This window comes from Rhizoctonia solani, chromosome 14, assembly GCF_016906535.1.
Source record: "Rhizoctonia solani chromosome 14, complete sequence".
Classification (NCBI taxonomy): Eukaryota; Fungi; Basidiomycota; class Agaricomycetes; order Cantharellales; family Ceratobasidiaceae; genus Rhizoctonia; species Rhizoctonia solani.
In genome coordinates this window covers 1,722,597-1,741,420 of record NC_057383.1, presented here as the reverse complement: position 1 = coordinate 1,741,420, position 18,824 = coordinate 1,722,597, and the positions used below count along the sequence as shown (strand labels likewise).

Here is an 18,824-nt window from a genome sequence, read left to right as displayed (position 1 = left end):
CTTTTTTTGTTCTCATGGGATTGGGATGGACAAGAGAAAAGATATTTCGTTCGTTTTTCGCCACTTTTTCTTTCTTTCTTTCTTTTTTCTTTATTTATTCATACCCCCATGTGTTGTGATGTTGATTCGCTGTGTAGTAGATAAGATGTATAGTGCTTTTTCTGAAAATGCTAATCATTTGCTGTTATTTTATGTGGGCGTTGGTGGGTGTATGCGCGGTTACGAGGTGCGCCGAGTACCCTTGTGGCTTGAAGAGTTGCTTCTTGGCGATAACATGAATATCAAGGGATGCGCGCGACGCATAGTAGACCAAACAGATGTGCCTGAATAGTACTTCGGGTGGTATTTGTAATCAAAAAGATGACCGGATGGGGACTAGGACCACCACGCCTCTCCCACCAGGTCTCAAGGCTAGACTCAGAAATATATGTACAAAACGAACCGAAAGTTTGATGCGGGATGCCTCGGATGCGTACGAATACTAGACGAATTTACAAGGGCACATAGATTGTGCTGATGTTTTGGATTGTAAGTCTCCAGAATCGACCGTTCGCTCATGTGAATGACGCGTAATCGATAGTTTGTGCTATTAAGGGATTGATTGGTTTTGGGGCGCAACATTATCCCGAAAAGCTTTTGACACTATGAAGTCCCAGTATCTATCTGGGCTAAAGTGGCTCCAGCACCGGAGGCGAATCAGCCGTTCGAATTTCAGGTTGATCCTACACCGCCCAGGTGCCAGGATGTCACTCCAAGAGTGGTGGCTGATTAATTAATTAACGCTGTCTAATGTGCCTAGGAAGAGAAGTTAAACCCCACTAGTTCCAGGGGCAGTCGAACCGATGAATGGGGCAAGGTGGCGTATGTAAAGAAACCACCCTCATCTACTTGGGACGTCAAACAAACAGGCAGTACCAAAATGGCTATGGCACTCATGGGTCACCTCGCTTCGGCCACTACTGAATCCCGGCCACACATGGCCCTATCAAGTAGGCTCGAACATTTCATGGCGATCGATTTCGACAATTGGACGAGCTGGAAACAAGGCAATCATTTGGTTGGACAGTGCAATTACTCAGTGCTATCAGGATCTACGAGGACTAGCTTCGCTGGAGATGCCCTTGCCGCCTCTCAGTGCGGTTTAGCAATTGGATGAACAGAACGCACACGTCGCGTAATCTGAAATCCGACGTCGGCACCGCGCTCACCGCTCCGTCAGCTTGTAAGTTCTCTACTTATCGGATGTATATATGTGACTCGGTCGGCGACAAAGATCGCGCCGGCAGCAAGTCGTAATACACACTCGATATTGGTGTTCAGACTAAAGACAAGGAGAGTGGATTGGAATCCGGGGCCTTATAAGCTGCCCAGGTTCGATACATGCGTAAACAGAATAAACCAAATAAATGTATATAGTTGGTAATCAGTCTCAAAGAAGCACGAATGGGTAAGTGTAACGGTTCGGGGTAATGGTGTATCGTAAGGGTAACGCATACACTGTACGATGATCGCGTAACCCTTACGCGGCTTCAGAAAGTTGCAAGCCAGCTATATAGTATTGATTCCGATTCGCTAACTCTAGAGTTCTTTTACAACGATACGTCAAAGCTGGAGCAGGCCGCCAACAAAAGATCCACGACTAGCCCAACAGTCTTGCGATCTTCTGTCCCAAACGAATAACTTTCCCGGATTCGAAGACTTTTGTCGCTCGAAAATATAGCTGAACTGGTTCGCACCGCCCGGAATGGGCTGGTGGTTCTTATTAGCTGTTATACTTGCTTGCGTAATGCCTTGATTGTTCTCTCGGGAGAAATTAATACTATCCGTGTCTCACTACCTAATTAACAAAGCAATGTAAAAGGCTACTAGGGCCCCAAACCGGCGTTCGGGTTCAAGTGTTTGTATCACGCCTGCCGTGGTGAGGGTCAAATATTTCAGGGTGTTACTTATACAATCTCTATAAAATTAAGCAATTGTTGAAAGACAGGAGAAGGCTCTGAAACGATGCATATACGGGTTGACTTGAGCCGTTGTGTGACTAGCGCTAGCCACAACACGGATTTGCCACCCAAGATGTCAACATCATGATCCATCGTGATCTCTGCGTCGCGGGCATCCCCCGATTGTATCGACCAAAATTTATACGCGAAATATGTGTCTAGTCCAAACTCGGGAAATGATGAGTCATGTGGAACCCGAACCGGCCAAGATCCAAGATCCAAGGTCGAAATCCGCGTACTCGATGGACAAATTAATGGCATGGGGGGGGGGGAGCAAGCGGGGTACATCATCGGTTAAGAGAGAGCTCAGTAGGCTTCAAAGTGACCAGAAATCGACGAATCTTCAAAAGTCAAGTCGGGAGCGTGTGGTTAAACCATATTCAGCACAGTACGATGGGAATTAAAGTCACGGGACATGCACATATATTCTAGCTCTGCAGTTGGGCGATTCGGTGGAGGGCGGTAGCACCTCGTACTGTTGAGTGAGGTGGATGAGATCCAAATCTCAGGCTTTATGGAAACCATTGTGATGCTGGCGTATACGATCGGATTGGGAGTGGTTTGGCCACCTCAAAGGGGTTTAGTACACGCTGACATTCCTAATTGATCAGAGGCTGGTTTAAAACACAAGTGCCTGGTATCCTTCTCCATCAACGTAGCCAACCTCATTTAATGCGATAGTTCCAGACCATGAATCGCCCCAATCTGTGGCGATCTCGAAATTCGAGCTTTTTGGCGAACGAGAAAGGGGATTAATCGAAATGACCCACGCTGCACATTCTATTATGGCTAGCATGATATTTGGATTATATATCTACACTATCGGATTTGGGGTAAAACTTGCCACTCGCGGATGTGGTGCTAGTGGCGGAGCGCCTTTACGATACGAGGATGTGTCACGATCGATGAGCGCGAGCACACTCAGACGCCACTATCGCAGCATCTACTTGTCCACAATCAAAGGCCGGGAGTCTCTCGGGTTGTGGGATCATCTAGGAATCACCCTCGGTCTTGTTGGGCAGAGTCTCTGGATTCAGTGAAGATTTGGGCGTGATTGGTGAGGGCAACTAAAGCTACTATATTCGACATGCTAGGGCAGGTGAAGTCACACATGTTGCTGGCAAAGGCAATCGCTTCCGTGTGTGAGTTCGGGCGCTCTTCCGTCTGTGCTCGAATGCTCTTCTGCCTGTTCACTCGAACGCTCTTCCGTGATTGTACTCCCTCGTGTTATCCTGCAAGGTTGTGATAGGCACACCATCTTTTGTATAAGAGGCACTGGGTGGGTGGCAAGCCCACCGCACGATTAAAATGACGAATCTCAGCGCAACATGTTTCGGTTTTGCACTGCAGAAACTCGCAGTCTCACGGGGTGACCATCTTTGCTATGCCTTGCTGGGTGTTATTGGGCTAGCAGCTGTCCTCGTTTTATCTAGAGCAGTAAGGGGCAAATCCAATATCTCAATGCTCGATGGCCCCGCTCCGTCTTCCGCGATCTGGGGTACATTGGTTCAGGCTGTCTCTGATTTCCGTATCACTGACTCGAGTACATTGCTCAGGGAGCACTGAAGACATGTTTGATCCCGATACAGCCCTTGACTTTCAAGACAAACTAATGGATACCTACGGCTCAGTATGCCGAATAAAAGGCCCATTCGGAGTGAGTTTGAGATCCCCGAGGTGATACTTCAGTCTTACGTCTTGTGCGAAGGCAGAAGAACTCTGGGTATCTGACCCGCGAGCCCTCCAGGAAATCTTCATCAAGGGCCATGATGATTTCAGAGAGCCCGGCTGGCTCATAACGTCAGTTGTGGTGTTCTATTAGTTGGCCGTCTACTGAATATTGCTCCAAGTTGGTTGAAACTCGTCTTTGGACCAGTAATGCCAACGGTTTATGGTCAGTAATACACTCCCACATTCGGAAACCATTCTCAGGTCTCCCAGGGCATCGACATGAAGTTCAACGCAAGGTATGTACAAGCTTGCATTTTTCATCTAGTTATATCCTATCAAAAACTGCCCAAGATTCTAAATCCGGTTTTTGGCGCAAGTCATATGCGTAACTGTGAGTTGGCCTTTTAATAACCGGGTCCAAAATTAAAATATGTACTATCAACTATTCATCCAGTGGTAGGGTTGTATATTCGATCCATTTTATTGTTCTTAACGGTGCCCGAATTTAGACACCCACAATGACAACGATTGCTCAACGGGTGAGCTATCCTGGTCATTAGTTGCTTTTCAGACTCAGTGTCGTAATTGAGATAGCTCGTTGATGCTATAACCTCAGAAGTTCAGACCAACGGCGGCAACAGTCAGGCGATTGATCTTTTCAAGTGGTCCCATCTTATTTCACTCGAGATCATCGGTCAAGCAGGTATGTTTTCGATCGTTTTATAGAAGAGTATGGCATGGACATCCTTCTTCAGGAATGGGCCACTCTTTTGGAATACTGGATGGCAAAGTTCCCGCCTACCTCTTTGCTTCCCGAGATTTGTTGTGTGTACCTGAATGTATACATATTATTGACCTCGCTGATTTGTCCCGTCCCAAAGCGGGTTACTGACGGAGATGTGGTACCTTCATCCATTCATAGCGTTTTTGGTTCAGCTTGGGCCTGCCTTCCTCCGTAGGGCAGTGGTAGAACATATTCCCCATCGCCTTGTCCAGAGGATGAAAAATGTGGCTGACACCATGCACGAAACGGTTAGTATCATCTTAGCGTTGCGCTCATGTACGATTGGTCATGGTCTATCCAGGCGGTTGATATTATGAGACGGAAACGGGAGGCGCTGAACAGTGGCACTCTAGACTCAGAGGTGGCGGCCGGAAGAGATATCACAACAGCGCTTCGTGAGTGACTGCCACCCCCTTCCCTATCGGCCCTCGAATACATACCAACTGTATCTAGTGAGGCACAATCTTATGGCTGCGCCTCAAGATCAGATGACCGACGAGGACGTGTTGGCTCAAATCAAGTAGGCAATCATTGAAAGCTTGAGCTGTGATTGATATACAACTGTGATTAAACCCAACAGCGGATTGGCATTCGCTGGAAATGACAGCACAAGGTACTTGTACTTATAGCAACTTGTTTTCGCCTTGACATTCATGTGATTCTGGAACCCCAGCTCTGCTCTTTCACGCACGATCCATCTTTTAGCCGAACACCCGTGTATACAATCCAAACTCCGAGACGAAATTCGTAGAGCACACCATTTCTATGGAAAGAATCTTGACTATGATCAGCTTAACTCACTTCCTTACTTGGACGCGGTGTGTCGAGAGTCATTAAGGCTTCATGCCCCTGTGTTCTTTCTGGATCGTGTTGCAATGAAGGATTGGATACTACCTCTTCACTATCCTGCCAGGTCGGCTGAAGGGAGGGCCATGATGCTGAACATTCATGTTCCCAAAGGTGCCACGCTGCATGTGTCTCTTGGTGCGGCAAACCAAGATCGGTAGGTGTTGAAGTTGCTTAAAGGAGTGGTATTAAGATCGGTCCCAGACGAACCTGGGGAGATGACGCCAAAGTGTTTAGGCCAGATCGCTGGCTTGAGCCATTGCCCAAGAGTGTTATGGATTCTAGAATGCCTGGTATCTACGCATCAACGTAAGTGCAGGTCTCAAAAAGGAGCTTGTCAAAACAGTAAACCCAGCTAATCAACTTAGTATGACGTTTCTCGGAGGGCCACGGGCATGCCCGTGAGTGTTTTTTCATCCGCCTGATTGACTGATATTTAGCTCCAGTAACGCCAGGGGTGTGAAGTTTGCCCAGCTGGAGATGAGTGAGTGTCCTCCTTTAACAGGCTCAAGTGCAAAGGTTGAGCAGAGTTTGGTTCAAACAGAGACGGTTCTCTCAAATCTTGTTTCATCATTCAAGTTTGAACTATCTAATGAAAACATCAACTGGAAGAACGACACCACCGCCAAACCTTACACACAATACTCGGATGGGACAACCAGCAAAGACCCCAAAATGCTGATCAACGTGACTATAATGGGAGAGTCTGGATAATGCAAACAATGTGTGGTTGCGGGAGGTATTCAAAATGTAGCGCTTGTGTAGTATGTTCCTGGGTTAACTAGCGACGTTGATTTGCATCAACAGTAGGAGTACTTGGAGCTGGTCGTCTTGGAAATGGTCCCAAGGTAATTTTGACCCCTTGCTTACTTGGTGGAAGGGTAGATATCATAAGTGACAATAAATAACTTCATACTTGTCTCTTGTGGGCATTTGCAGTGTAAACCTGAATCCTATGATGCGCTGAATATCCAGGGCAGCCTCCAGTGTTGGCAATATTTCCTAAGACATTTGGTCCACAATAAAAATGCTGACCCGGGAATATATCTAACAATGGTAACTGATGTTGACTGGATTCATATTTCAGCGGCCTTTCAGCACTTTACAAGGGCCCATGCATTTGACGTTCTGATCAGTCAATATCAAGTTCTGATTTTGGTTTTGTATAGTGGCGGGATCATCAAGCAGGAACGGGTTCTGAATGACCTCATGGAGACTTGGGGGTTGTGCGCATATGCGTGGCTAATAGGAGCTATACGTTTCTTAAAGGCCTTGAATGCTACTTCCTGTGCAGCGTGTTTTGGTTTGTAAGTTCACCGGTCCCTTGGTTTGGTAATAGTTCCACTTCAGGCTGGAGCCGCTAAGCGATGCAATTCTTGTGCGCACTTCTCTTTTGATCCCAGCCACCCCGTACTAGCATGATCCAAAAACTCTGCACCTTGCTGGCCATTTAGGGAAGCAGTTAATGCACATACTAAATGCTATGTATTCCGGATCTATACTGCATCATTCAAAAGAAGTTCACTTAACTTTCCAGCTAGATTGAGCCTAACATCGGGCATTGATACGTCAATATTTCTTTGCCACTCACTGTACAAGGTTATAATGCTGAAAATCAGTGCGTGTGTTTAAGTGAGAATTGAGCTGAAATCAAGATCAATACATATTGATTTTAGGTATCAATTCTTCCATAGTCTGATTCATGCTGAGGGAGGCATACTAACATTGTTATTTTCAGGCCATATCCTACTGAAAAAAGGAATCTTTTACTGATGTACTGATTTTCAGGATCTTATCACACCACAGTGACTCTATAGTGCCAGTCATTAACATTGGGAACAAGCTATTGGTATACGTATCTATCCAATATACATAACTATAATACGCTTGTCGCTCAACAAGTATACATGAAGGCATGAAGATGAATTAGGGGGATCGCAATGTGGGATGGGCTAAGATCCATAGTGCATATCACACCATGTACTTGGGCAAATTTATCCCAGGCCAAGTTGCTGGTTGCACTGTCTCAACACTATTCTGGTTAGGAGTCCGTGACCCCATATAAGTCATGTGGAACATCGGCCTCTATTATTGGAAACAGCCTAGGTCAAGTTGAATATCTTCTGATTAGATATAGTACATCCAGGACTCTTATAGCCACAACAATCCAATCTGATTTGAAGATCTCATTGCAACTGGCCCTGAAGATTTTGATTCCTGCCCGTCTATCGTGGTTCAGGACGAAGGCTACAATCGTAAACATCTATCTTTCTATGGGCCTGGCCCTGTGCTCGTTGATGTGCTGAATTCGAATGGGCATATATGCTACTCAACAGTTCATCCCGTACCGCCAATCTCGTTAATGCACAACTCTCTGATTCATTTCCAAGAGGCCAAGGCAAACCCCTAGATTCCCGTAATTCTCACGCACGCTTCTCGGAGATCCTCCCATCGAGCTGCCCTGCCTTCTGAGTTTGTCCGGGCCCAAATATCCTCTAACATACGGAGATAATCGTTTCCAGTTGTATTTGGGTTCATAAAATGGGGTGTGGTAAGGATACGAGATATGATGGTTTGTCGATGGGTAGACTTGGTTGCTGATCAGCCCACCTGGTCAAATAAGGTGAAGACAGGTACAGGGTCACATCGTAAGCAAGATCTTACTATTAGCATGGGGAAAAGTAAGAATGTATCGGGGTTACGTCCGGGTCTGGTTCCATTTACGAGCTTCATGAAGCCTCTTTGTGCTCTCATTACTCGAGGATCGAACGCGTCCGCTCCGCACAATGCCTATATCATGTTTAAGCGGGATCAACAAACATCTTATGCACGAGCTCACCATGTAAAGATAAATAAAGGTGGCCCCGCGCCAACATGCCTGTACGATCATCCTTGCAACTGTTAATGATGCGTCTCCGCCCTCACATGGTAAGATGATCATGCTTCTCATGTCTTCTTCAATCTGCTCGATAACTCTGGGAGCCGTTGGTATGCCGGTAGTGTCAGCATCATCCCGGAGACCAGTCATATACCCGAGGAGCAAAATGAATTGATCCGGGATGCCAAACATCCATTGCAAACCCTGGTCCTCTCTTGTCCTTGTAAATCTGCCGCATAAATCGAGGGACCAGGGCACACGATATCTGTTTCGCGGTTCGTGCCCACCAATGTCACCATCAAGCACTATAGTCAAGACTGAGATACGACTAACCTGCACAAAAGTGGTCTACCGGTCGTAATACTTGTAACAACATCCATCACCACAAAATGTCGTAAGTTAATACTGGGATCAAGGAGAGCCATTGACATATCCGGGGGATGAGGTAGGGAACAGGTGCTTAGAAATACGGGGGCTGTCAATTGGAGGAGATGGAGGGTAGGGGCAAGAGGGGCTGAAAATAGACGTATACTGAGCAGCTGTCCGTTCAGCCAGTCAGTATATGTTCAAAGTTACATGAGAAGGAACTTGCCTCTACCAAGTGATCCAACGCCGTAATTGCGCGTCTCCGTTCTTCTTGACTCAAAAGCTTTTGCTGAGTCTGATAGCCTACTATGTTTCGACAAATCTCGCCTTCTAGCAATGCAAGCATCCTCTTTCCTCCTTCATCCAAGCTCTGGGACTCGATTAATCTCATCATTAATTCCGAGATTAGTATGAGCCTGCACCGTGAAGCAGAGGAGTCTAAAAATTGATTTATTATTGTTTCTTGTGATGTATGAATTATTTGAAGAGGGTCGAAAACGGCCAATAGAATCCATTGGGAATCTAACGGAAACACGTAAGAGTTGTGAGATAGGGAAAAAGATCTGGGACTCACACGCGTATAAAACGAATATCAATGAGTTGCTATCTACCATACGGTCCAGGCCAAGTGGAGTTCGACAAACAATTTCACCAACCCCCTCGAGGTCTTCCACATTTTCACTTTTGTGAATATAGAGGCTGGAACTTGGGTCGGGTGGGCAATACAAGCTTGGTAGGTCTAGTGAACGGAGATTTTCATTCGATGATGGCAGAGAATATGTTAACGTGTGGGTTGAATGATCTTCCTGTGAAAGGAAATCATTGTTCTCCGGGCTGAACGAAGCAAGTAGGGTCGGCTGGTAAGATGTCAAGTTGAGGGAAGGCATCATGGCTAGCTCATATAGTGTGGTGTCCAAGTGTGCACCAAGGGGCGGCGTGGCGCCGAGAGAGGGGACGTGGCGGGAGTCGAATGAACCAGCAAGCCTATCAGGGGCCAGCAGTGAGTTATCTGTGAGACTCAATGCCTGGGCCAAGCTCGCTTGCTGTTTGGCAAGTTTTTTTGCCTGCTCGCCCTGGGGGTCTCGGTGCTGGTCTTGTTCGTTTTTGGGTCCCCTCGCTGGATTCGACATACTCATAACGGCACTCCATTCTACTCAGTATACATCTAATTGGCTGGTTAACAGAGCTAGCCACTTTCAGAGAACGGAAGCTCACCTGAGACATCTGGGTTCTACCTCGTCGCATTTCTTGCGCCTATGATGACTAGTAGTACCGTGATCTGACAATTAGAAGGTCGTATGTTCTCTACTTACTTGGCTTTGCATGTATAACACCCAGCCCTCGATCTATTAGACATTGTGGGCGAAAGGAATGGTGAGTGGGCGCTGCCTGGCGTCCGAAGTTTGTAGCATGGTGGGGAATAAGTCTCACATTTGGCGCTCTCCTTGGAATTTGTCGTAGAATGGATACTTGGATTCATTTGTGGTCATCAGGATTAGTCAAGTATTGCATTTTCCATTTCACCTATGCATGAGGCTTGAAAGCGCGCATGGTCGAGTTTATTGTTTCTACTATTAAGTAAGGAGGTGCAAGGAAAACGGGATTGTATTTTAAGAAGAAAAAGAGCCTAGATATCCGCTAAAGATCCATATAAACTGTAGAAATAGATCGTTAATAGACAAATGTATATACTGTAACTAATACAAGTCGTGTTAAGTAAAGAGTAATGACAGAGAGTTAAGTGAGTAGAGAGAGATACGGTATAAGAGCCTTGGTAGGGCTATATATATACCTTATGGACTCTCTCGAGTCATACCGTAGAAGGCTGCGCTTTCTACTGCGCATGTACCAAGTGACTCGACACTTGACTCGATTACTGCGTAAGAACGTACTAGATTGTTCTAGTACTTACAAGAGATTTCTACACTCCCCCTTAAGCGAGTTAAGTGTAGATACATTAAAGACGAGTCAATAAATTCAATCATATTTCGAAACCAATGGCCGTTCATATACATGGCTTTACTATTTTCAGTTATACAGCTATTTATGATTGATTAAGTTGATTTGGTTAATCAACTTCGTCCTCGATCGACGTCTCCGTAATCTCTCCCATGATTGATCGCATGAGATACCTAAATTGAGGAGCCGGCAGAGCTTTAGTAAAAGCGTTGGCTAAGTTCTCATGAGTAGGTACGTACAAGGTAGATACCTTACGTTGCTCGATGATATCGCGCATAAAATGGTGTCGTATATCGATATGCTTTGAGCGTCCGTGGTATTGGGATTCTACGGATAATGTTAATGCGGCGATATTATTGGACAATATGAGAGTAGGGGCGTCGGCGTATAAGTGCAATTCCTCAAAGAATTGACGAAGCCAAAGAGCCTGAGTACATGTGTGTGCCAACGACATATATTCGGCTTCCATAGTCGACAATGCGACTGTGGCCTGCTTCTTAGCTGACCAAGAAATCGCAGCGCCTCCAAGCATAAAGACATGACCGGAGACGGACTTACGATCTATGAGGTTGCTTCCCCAGTCAGCATCGGAATAACCGATTTCGCCGAAGTCTTCGGCTGATCGGCGATACGTAAGTCCTAGCGTCGGAGTGCCTAAGAGGTAGCGAATGACACGTTTGATTTGAGTCACGTGTGCCGGTCCGTAACACGAAGTGAATTGAGCAAGGTGTGCGACGGCGAATGCGATGTCAGGACGGGTACACAAGGCCGCATATAGGAGCTTACCAATGTAAGTCCCATAGTTAAATTTTGGTTTGGTGCCCTCGAAACGTGTAAGCTGAACACTAGGGCTGAGTGGAGTGTCGGCGGGGTAAGCATCTTTAAGACCTGCGAATTCGGCTAAGCTGTTGATGTATGCGGTTTGGTTAAGGTGCATAATTCCTTGTTTACGATCGCGCTTGAATGTGATACCCAGGAAGTGACGAATGGGGCCTAAGTCGCGCATATTGAATATGTTCAGGAGTTCTGATATTGCGAAGTCAGTGTGGTTTGTCGATGTAATTACGATTGAGTCATCAACGTGGGTGGCAATAATGGATACGTATTGCTCACCGTTCAATTCTTGGATACGTTGGTAGACACATGTGTTGGTAAGGCAAGGTTTATAACCGATTGTCTTGAGTTTGGTATCGTAAAATTTGTTCCACATTTGGCCTGCTTGTTTCAGTCCATATATAGATCGCTTGAGTTTAAGAACTCGGTCCGTACCGTCGTTGAAGTAAGGAATTTGTCGCATGTATAAGTCTTCTTCGATAGGTGCGTGTAAGTAGGCGGCATTGACGTCTAGCTGTCAGACGTCCCAGTCGTTGTTGTTAGCAAGCGATACAAGTGTACGAATGGAATCTAATTGTACAACAGGTGCGAATGTCTTATCGAAGTCGATACCTGGCTGTTGGCTAAAACCTTGGACGACTAATCGTGCTTTATAGCGTACCGGTTCACCGTTCTCATCGCGTTTGAGCGTGAGAACCCATTTGTTCCCCATTGCCTTGCGTTCGTAGGGTAATTCGGTGAGTTCGGTCGTGTCTAGTTTGTCAAAGGTACTGACCTCATTCTGCATCGCCTTCCACCATTCGAGTGCCTGTGGTCCCGCAAGGGCCTCCTCCACGGTTGGGTTGTCGGCCGCCTTGGTAATGGCCGCGAGGGACCAGGGTTGTTCCAGATCCCCGGTCGACGCCAAGGGGGAATCCGGCTCGGTTGGAGTCGCGTCTGATAGCCTGAGATGGCTGAATCTCTTGACCAGTCTATCGTTGATAGTCGAGGTCGATTTGGGTGTTGTCGGCGTCTCCAATGCGTAGGCGTACTCGGACGGGATGGAAGGTGCGGAGAGTAAGGTGGAGGTGTCGTCAGTGGGGAGATCGTATGAGTAGTTGATCTTGCTGTCGGAGCTGTTGGCGTCGCTGGAGCCGGTGAATATATCGGAGATTTCTAGAGCTAGGTTAGTTTGTTCGTTCCTTATGCTAGGATTAAACTGACCGGATGGGGAGGTGTCATCGACATTGATCTCGAGCTTGCCATGTTCCTTGCTGAGTGAGATCGCGGGGGCGTTTGGGTTCTGTCGGCGTGTTCAAACGCCGTCGTAGCTCCCGGTAGTAAGTGAGTTGATTCTTTTGAGCGATTCAGCAGCCGTAGCACTAAGGTTAGGGCGCATAGCAGACCTAGAGCGAGAGGTGGTAGGTTTGTGTAGTGCAGGTTGTCGAACAGGTTCAGTAGATGAGTTGGATGATGTTGGTTCGACTTTCACCTCTTCTTTTATACTCTCAGGTTCGCTCTCGATTTTTAATTCATTTTTCTCGGTTTTTCTTACTACATGTTCTCCCCCTGTTCTAGCATCTTCCTTCGGTCGTTCCGCAGCGCTGTTAGCGCAAGTCATCTCCCCTCAGCGGGCGGAGCGACCAATTCCCCCCAATCGGTACTGTCGTCGACCTCTTCTATGGTCGCATGACTCCTAGGGAACAATATATTGCGTGAGTGCAATATGCGATTAGCTCCGGGTTTATAATAACGCCAGCTCTTACCTTGAGCGTCCGATATTCCTACAAATGTTGCCGTGAAGGTCTTCGGGTCCAATTTGGACCTGTTCTCGCCTTGGTCGAGTACGTAGCACTTGGTTCCCCAAGGCCGCAGCACGCTAACGTCCGGTTTGTTTCCCCAAAACGCCTCAAACGGTGTTTTCCAGAACTTACCGTGCACTTGCGTAGGTACGCGGTTCTTGAGATAACATGCGTACGCGATAGCCTCGTTCCAAAGGAACTTCGGGGCTGCTGACTCGAGTAGCATTGCTCGGGCCTTATCGGTAAGTGTACGGTTTAATCGTTCAGCGATACCGTTTTGCTGAGATGAGTACGGGGCCGTTGTTTCTAAAACGGTCCCTTTCTGTGCTGCATGCTCTTCCCATTCCTTATTCACAAATTCCCCGCCGTTATCAAATTGTACGCGTTTAATTTTCTTATTCTTTTGTGTATTTAGCATGGCTTCGAACAATTTATATTCATTCAAAGTTTTGTCCTTGTGCCTCAAGAATCCTAAACGCGTGAAACGAGTGGCTACATCCGTAAATGATACATAATACTTATAGCGTCCGATTGAGGGGGTTCGGGCGGGTCCCCATACATTGGTCACTACGAGTTCGCCGATTTTGTTCGTTTTGGTGGTTGATTCCTTCGGGAATGGGCGTGTATGCGCCTTCGCTTGAATGCAGGACTCACATTCGAAGTTGAGTCCGTCCTTATCTTCCGCTATTTCCATTCCGCTAACTGCGCCTGTATTCTTTATTCGTTGGAGTGCTTGCGGGCCGATGTGCCCGAGTACTCTATGCCAGTCGAGCCAAGTTCGACCAGTTTGTTTAACTAGCGCCAGTTCAGTGGGTACATTTTGAGCCTTTTGTTTTGCCGTTGTTTTGCTAACTGCCTTAGCATTTATTTTCCACAGACTTCCTTGATCACGGTCTCGGAGCTTCGAACCATAGGTGATCACTTCATTGTTTGTACCATGTATTACTAATTGGTCTCGGTCCATTGAGACTCGATAGCCTTTATCTGTGACTAGTGATAAACTTATCAAATTAGCCGGGGAGCTCGGCACGTGAGCTACGTTTGTAAGCCTAATTGTCCTATATTCGTTTGTATCATTATTAATCAGGCATTCCAGTTCTACGGTGCCTCGGCCCAAGATCGGCTCTTTACCGGTTACGCCGGTTACATAACCAGATGTCTTACTATAGTCGGAAAAAGAGTTCCGATTATTTGCTATGTGAGTCGTCGTTCCACTATCGGCTATCCATTCGTTCGCGGCTTTACGTAGGCCTTCGGGAATGTTCTCGAAGTTCGAGAACGCGTAGTCATTAGTATCGTTATTTGCGACTGCTATATGCGCGCGGGCGTTATTGTTCCGGGGTCTGTTTGGTGAGTTGAACTTCCTGTTCGTCTGATTCCCCTTATTGTTCTGACTGTGTTTGTATGCACCACCACCCGGGCCTCTACATTCGGCTGCCCAGTGGCCTATCTTCCCGCAGTTATTGCATTTGGACTTCGATTTATCCGGTCCTTTGTGACCCGAATTGGTACGTACGGTTCTATTGAACAGAGGCTTGTTTGTACTAAAGAAAGCCTTTCCTTCATTGCTCCTAGTGTTCCGCCGGTGAGCTTCGGCTAAGACTCGTGAACGTAAGTCGCTTATTTGAGTTGTTAGCTTGGTTGTGTCTGCTGAGTCGAATTGGAAGCTTACGGACTGCGTAAAGCTATCCCATGAGTCAGGTAGGCTCGCTATGAGCGTCGTAATCCAGTCGATTTCGGTGCACGAGTTAGGGCTTATTGAGTTTATTTGTTGGAACCATCCGCGCATACGTTGGATATGTTCCTCGACGTCTTCTCCATCGGTCATTCGGTGACTGAAGAATTTTCTCCGTAAGTCGATTAATCCGACGGTGCCTTGAACCTGATATGTTGCCTCCAGGATCTGCCAAGCGTTTGCAGAATATTCACAGCTTCGTATATGCGTTAGTACGTGTCCGTCGACTCGGAGACGTATGTTCGATAAGGCTTTGCGATCGTCTTTAGCCCACGATGTATACTCAGGATTTTCATTGCCAACTTCAAGGTCAGGTAAGTCCTTATTATTGGCATCCTTTCGACCTGTTAACTTTACATTTATCGTTTTGTTAGGTCGCTGTTTGGTACCATTGACGTGTGCGAACAAATCAAGATCTGTGAGTATGTCTTCCATTTGTATTCGCCACACATTATAATTCTCGGTCCCTCGTAGGGATGGTATCCGGTGTAAGCCGCTGATACCAGTATTGGTCGATGTACTAGCAGTATTATCGGCCATAATGTGTACACAGGTAAGTATATATATCTATCTATTTACTTTAGGTTATAAAGCGTACAAGCGGGGCTCATAACCTGTAGAAATAGATCGTTAATAGACAAATGTATATACTGTAACTAATACAAGTCGTGTTAAGTAAAGAGTAATGACAGAGAGTTAAGTGAGTAGAGAGAGATACGGTATAAGAGCCTTGGTAGGGCTATATATACCTTATGGACTCTCTCGAGTCATACCGTAGAAGGCTGCGCTTTCTACTGCGCATGTACCAAGTGACTCGACACTTGACTCGATTACTGCGTAAGAACGTACTAGATTGTTCTAGTACTTACAAGAGATTTCTACATAAACGAGAAGCAAACCGAAGCCAAGTACGCGCGTGTGTGTATGCATATCTATGGCTACCTACTCTGTCTCTTCCAACACAGTCACTCTAATAGGCATCATGGGAGTCTCACTAAATTTCCCGTCGGGTCGCTGGACATGCGGTTTGGCGATCCCAGTAGCCTTCCACCTGATTGCATCTCCGGAAGGACGGAAACCGAACGACGACACCAAGCGCGAGAGTACAATTTCTACACATTTAGTATGAGTATTCGGTTTTTTGTGTCTCAGGAGAAGCTACCAACTCATCTCTAGTTGAGAGAACTTCATGCCTCTAGAGCAACGGTTATCACTGCTTGTTAATCGAATCAATATAAGGCCACTCACGGACACCCTCGCGGTCCTCCCAAGAATGTCATCCTAGCGATCACCAACAAAAATTACTCAAGAACGTCATTTCTCTCATTAGCGATACGTACATCGACGAATATATTCCCGGCATGCGAGCATCTGAAACGCTTGCTGGCAATGGCTCAAGCCAGCGCTCAGGTTTAAACTCCTCAGCATCGACTCCCCAAGTTCTTCTGAAGCATCAAGTCAGCAAAATCCCACAGCATGACTTTTAATACTTACTCATCCTTGTTCGCAGCTCGAAGAGCTATATGCAGGGTGGTACCTTTTGGAATCCGTATTGTCGATAGCGTGACCTTTTCGTCCTTGGTTTTGATTGGGTAATGGAGAGGTAATGTCCAATCCTCAGTTGCGACACGGATTGCAAACGCTCCCGGAGCATGAAGCCTCAAGCACTCTCGACAAACTGCATCCAAGTAAGAGAGTGAATTGAGTTGGTCGTAATCCAGATTCTTCCCGTAAGAGCGGTGCGCTGTACGAATTTCATCCCGAAGTTTTGTCTGAACCTCCTGGTACTCGGCCAACATGTTGATTGCTTGCGAGAGAGCAGAGCTAAGGTTTCATGAAAATTAATTATCACCTATTACCTTAGCATGCATAGCTTCAGTACCTTGTAGTGTCATGTCCTGCAAATGCCAGCCCACTAATGATCGGAAGGGAGTATGCCTTAGTATTATATTTTTGCTGGCTCAATTGTTGGCACACACTTGACTTGTGATAATATCTCCTCATCCGTCATCTGATCATGAGGTGCCACGACAAGATTTTGACTCACTAAGTGTGGTCAACGTCAAGTCGAAAACGACAAAAACGGTAGAACCAGGAGTGCTTACAGAGTGCTGTCATGATATCCTTTCCAGCCGCCACCTCCGAGTCCAAGGTCCCATTGTGCATTGCCTCTCGTTTGTGCCTCATGATCTCCACTGCCTAAATCTCGGTCATCAGCGTCTCGCCCACAAACCGCTTGCATCATACTGACCGTTTTATGCATAGTATCGGACACATTCTTTATTCTCTGAACAGGCCGGTGCGGGATCCACTCTACAATGGCTCGTCGAAAGGAAGCAGTTCCTATCCGGGAGAAAAAGGTAACAAACGGATGGAAATACCACATCTCGGCCATCAACGCACTTTAAGAATGGTTAGAGACGCGAGGGGACTATAATACGCGCATACTCACAAAAAGTCACGAGAAGCGGCCAGATAGTCTGGCACGTTTCCTTCCAATATACCAAACGAGTGGCCAATTCCTAAACAGGGAAACTCAGCTTATCTCCACCACGGCTTTTTGTAACATACCTGCTTGACCAATGATCTCAAGAGAAACCAGGTGAACCCATTTAAAGATGTCGATTATCTCCGTATTGGTTTCGTTCGTTTCAACTTCCGATTTCAAGATCTCAACGAACTGGAAACATTTGTATTGGCTTATAGCTCGATCAAACCCCCCAAACTCTAATAAACGATTCACCTTTTGTCCGATTGTTGTTATGGTAGGCGTCTGAATGCAACAATATTAGATGCCGTGAAGAAGGCCTGAGTATTAAAGTTTTACCACTACGCGTAGAGAGAATAGAAGTGAGATTATGCAACGATGCTATACATCCATACTCACAATTGCGAACATGGTTTGTGGTGAAAACCGGGTTTAGGATCTTTCCAAAATTTAGTTAAGCTACGACTGGGACGGTTCATACATACTTTGCGCTGAATTTTGTGTTGATGTCCTAGCGGGAGTTAGTCATAATAATGAAGTTTCAAGTCGTGGAATTTACCATAGACCGTGGCTACTACTGGCCCAAATACAAGTTCTAGCCAACTAAATATAGACATTTAGTATGTAACCAAACCAAATGAGTGATAGACTCACGTGGTGAACCAATCAGGCTCCCTAAAGGAATCATGCCCTTTGACCAGGATTTCTTGGAGTGCCCGTGGGTCTGAAACCCACAGCTCAGTCGCCTATGTAAAAAGTATAGTTACGAGACATCGCTAACAGTTTTATTGACTCACCCCGAAGGGGCCTCGTATTCGGCACGCTGAACCGTAAGTATTCTTTAATTTATCTTGAAACTCGAGGCCCCCTTCATCGTCGAACATGTCAGACGCGCTCCCTGCAAAAGGCAACACAATTGGTTATACAGAGAAAATATTTTCTCAATAGGCTAAGTACCCCAAACTATTGAATTTGTAGTGGGGCCATCCAACACCAAGATATCCGACTTGGTGGTCAATGTTTTGTATAGAGTCAGTATACCCGTTGCGCCAACGATGCCAAGTAAAAAACAGTAAAGCTGATAGTGATGCGAAATTCCTAGCTGGAAAAACACTGAGTTGGACTGCATTGAGGAAAAATTTGACATAATGGGCGAGCGTTAGAACACAATCCTGAGGTTAGAGGGGCTGATAAATGTCTTGCTTGTTGCTCTATATATACAGAGCAACACCGGGGGAGTACTAGGTCTGGATCTCGATTCAGTTGTCAGTGTGAGGGGCTGTTGTGAAATAATAAAGTAACTTTAGTGGCGGAAGTAGATATATTCGGCAGAATCCGCCACCCCAAGAATAAGTTCTACAAACACAAAAAGACAAATGGCTGATGTGTCTTACTACTTCTGTATCAGAGCGTTTTGCGTTATTAGGTATAAGCTCTGGGATACATAGGACGGAATAATCAGTGAATGGGAAGGTTTTCCTT

General features: G+C 46.2%; 4 protein-coding genes across 4 annotated transcripts; 1 reads left to right on the top strand and 3 right to left on the bottom strand.

Moving 5' to 3' along the window:
- Positions 1 to 3,461: 3,461 nt before the first annotated feature.
- Positions 3,462 to 6,015, top strand: RhiXN_11163 (cytochrome P450 family protein; the record flags this gene model as incomplete). The annotated part of the gene is made up of 16 exons (XM_043330978.1): positions 3,462 to 3,498; positions 3,557 to 3,657; positions 3,709 to 3,800; positions 3,851 to 3,894; positions 3,942 to 3,967; positions 4,181 to 4,210; positions 4,266 to 4,374; positions 4,427 to 4,496; positions 4,553 to 4,703; positions 4,757 to 4,850; positions 4,909 to 4,975; positions 5,036 to 5,068; positions 5,129 to 5,458; positions 5,506 to 5,610; positions 5,670 to 5,702; positions 5,748 to 6,015. The coding sequence occupies 16 exons, from the start codon at positions 3,462 to 3,464 to the stop codon at positions 6,013 to 6,015; spliced, it is 1,590 nt and encodes a 529-aa protein (XP_043186323.1).
- A 1,692-nt stretch (positions 6,016 to 7,707) lies between these two features.
- Positions 7,708 to 9,675, bottom strand: RhiXN_11162 (Fungal specific transcription factor domain; the record flags this gene model as incomplete). Its single annotated transcript, XM_043330977.1, has 6 exons — positions 7,708 to 7,890; positions 7,966 to 8,091; positions 8,141 to 8,484; positions 8,532 to 8,718; positions 8,778 to 9,067; positions 9,120 to 9,675. The coding sequence occupies 6 exons, from the start codon at positions 9,673 to 9,675 to the stop codon at positions 7,708 to 7,710; spliced, it is 1,686 nt and encodes a 561-aa protein (XP_043186322.1).
- A 938-nt stretch (positions 9,676 to 10,613) lies between these two features.
- RhiXN_11161 (integrase core domain protein) lies at positions 10,614 to 15,394 on the bottom strand (the record flags this gene model as incomplete). The annotated part of the gene is made up of 6 exons (XM_043330976.1): positions 10,614 to 11,852; positions 11,919 to 12,493; positions 12,542 to 12,587; positions 12,639 to 12,902; positions 12,962 to 12,996; positions 13,084 to 15,394. The coding sequence occupies 6 exons, from the start codon at positions 15,392 to 15,394 to the stop codon at positions 10,614 to 10,616; spliced, it is 4,470 nt and encodes a 1,489-aa protein (XP_043186321.1).
- A 402-nt stretch (positions 15,395 to 15,796) lies between these two features.
- Positions 15,797 to 18,226, bottom strand: RhiXN_11160 (cytochrome P450 family protein; the record flags this gene model as incomplete). Its single annotated transcript, XM_043330975.1, has 17 exons — positions 15,797 to 15,966; positions 16,021 to 16,049; positions 16,103 to 16,135; positions 16,195 to 16,299; positions 16,349 to 16,678; positions 16,737 to 16,769; positions 16,834 to 16,900; positions 16,960 to 17,053; positions 17,106 to 17,256; positions 17,307 to 17,376; positions 17,426 to 17,534; positions 17,598 to 17,627; positions 17,752 to 17,781; positions 17,828 to 17,853; positions 17,902 to 17,945; positions 17,997 to 18,088; positions 18,140 to 18,226. 17 exons carry the CDS (start codon positions 18,224 to 18,226, stop codon positions 15,797 to 15,799), a joined length of 1,500 nt encoding a protein of 499 aa, XP_043186320.1.
- Between the last annotated feature and the right edge of the window lie 598 nt (positions 18,227 to 18,824).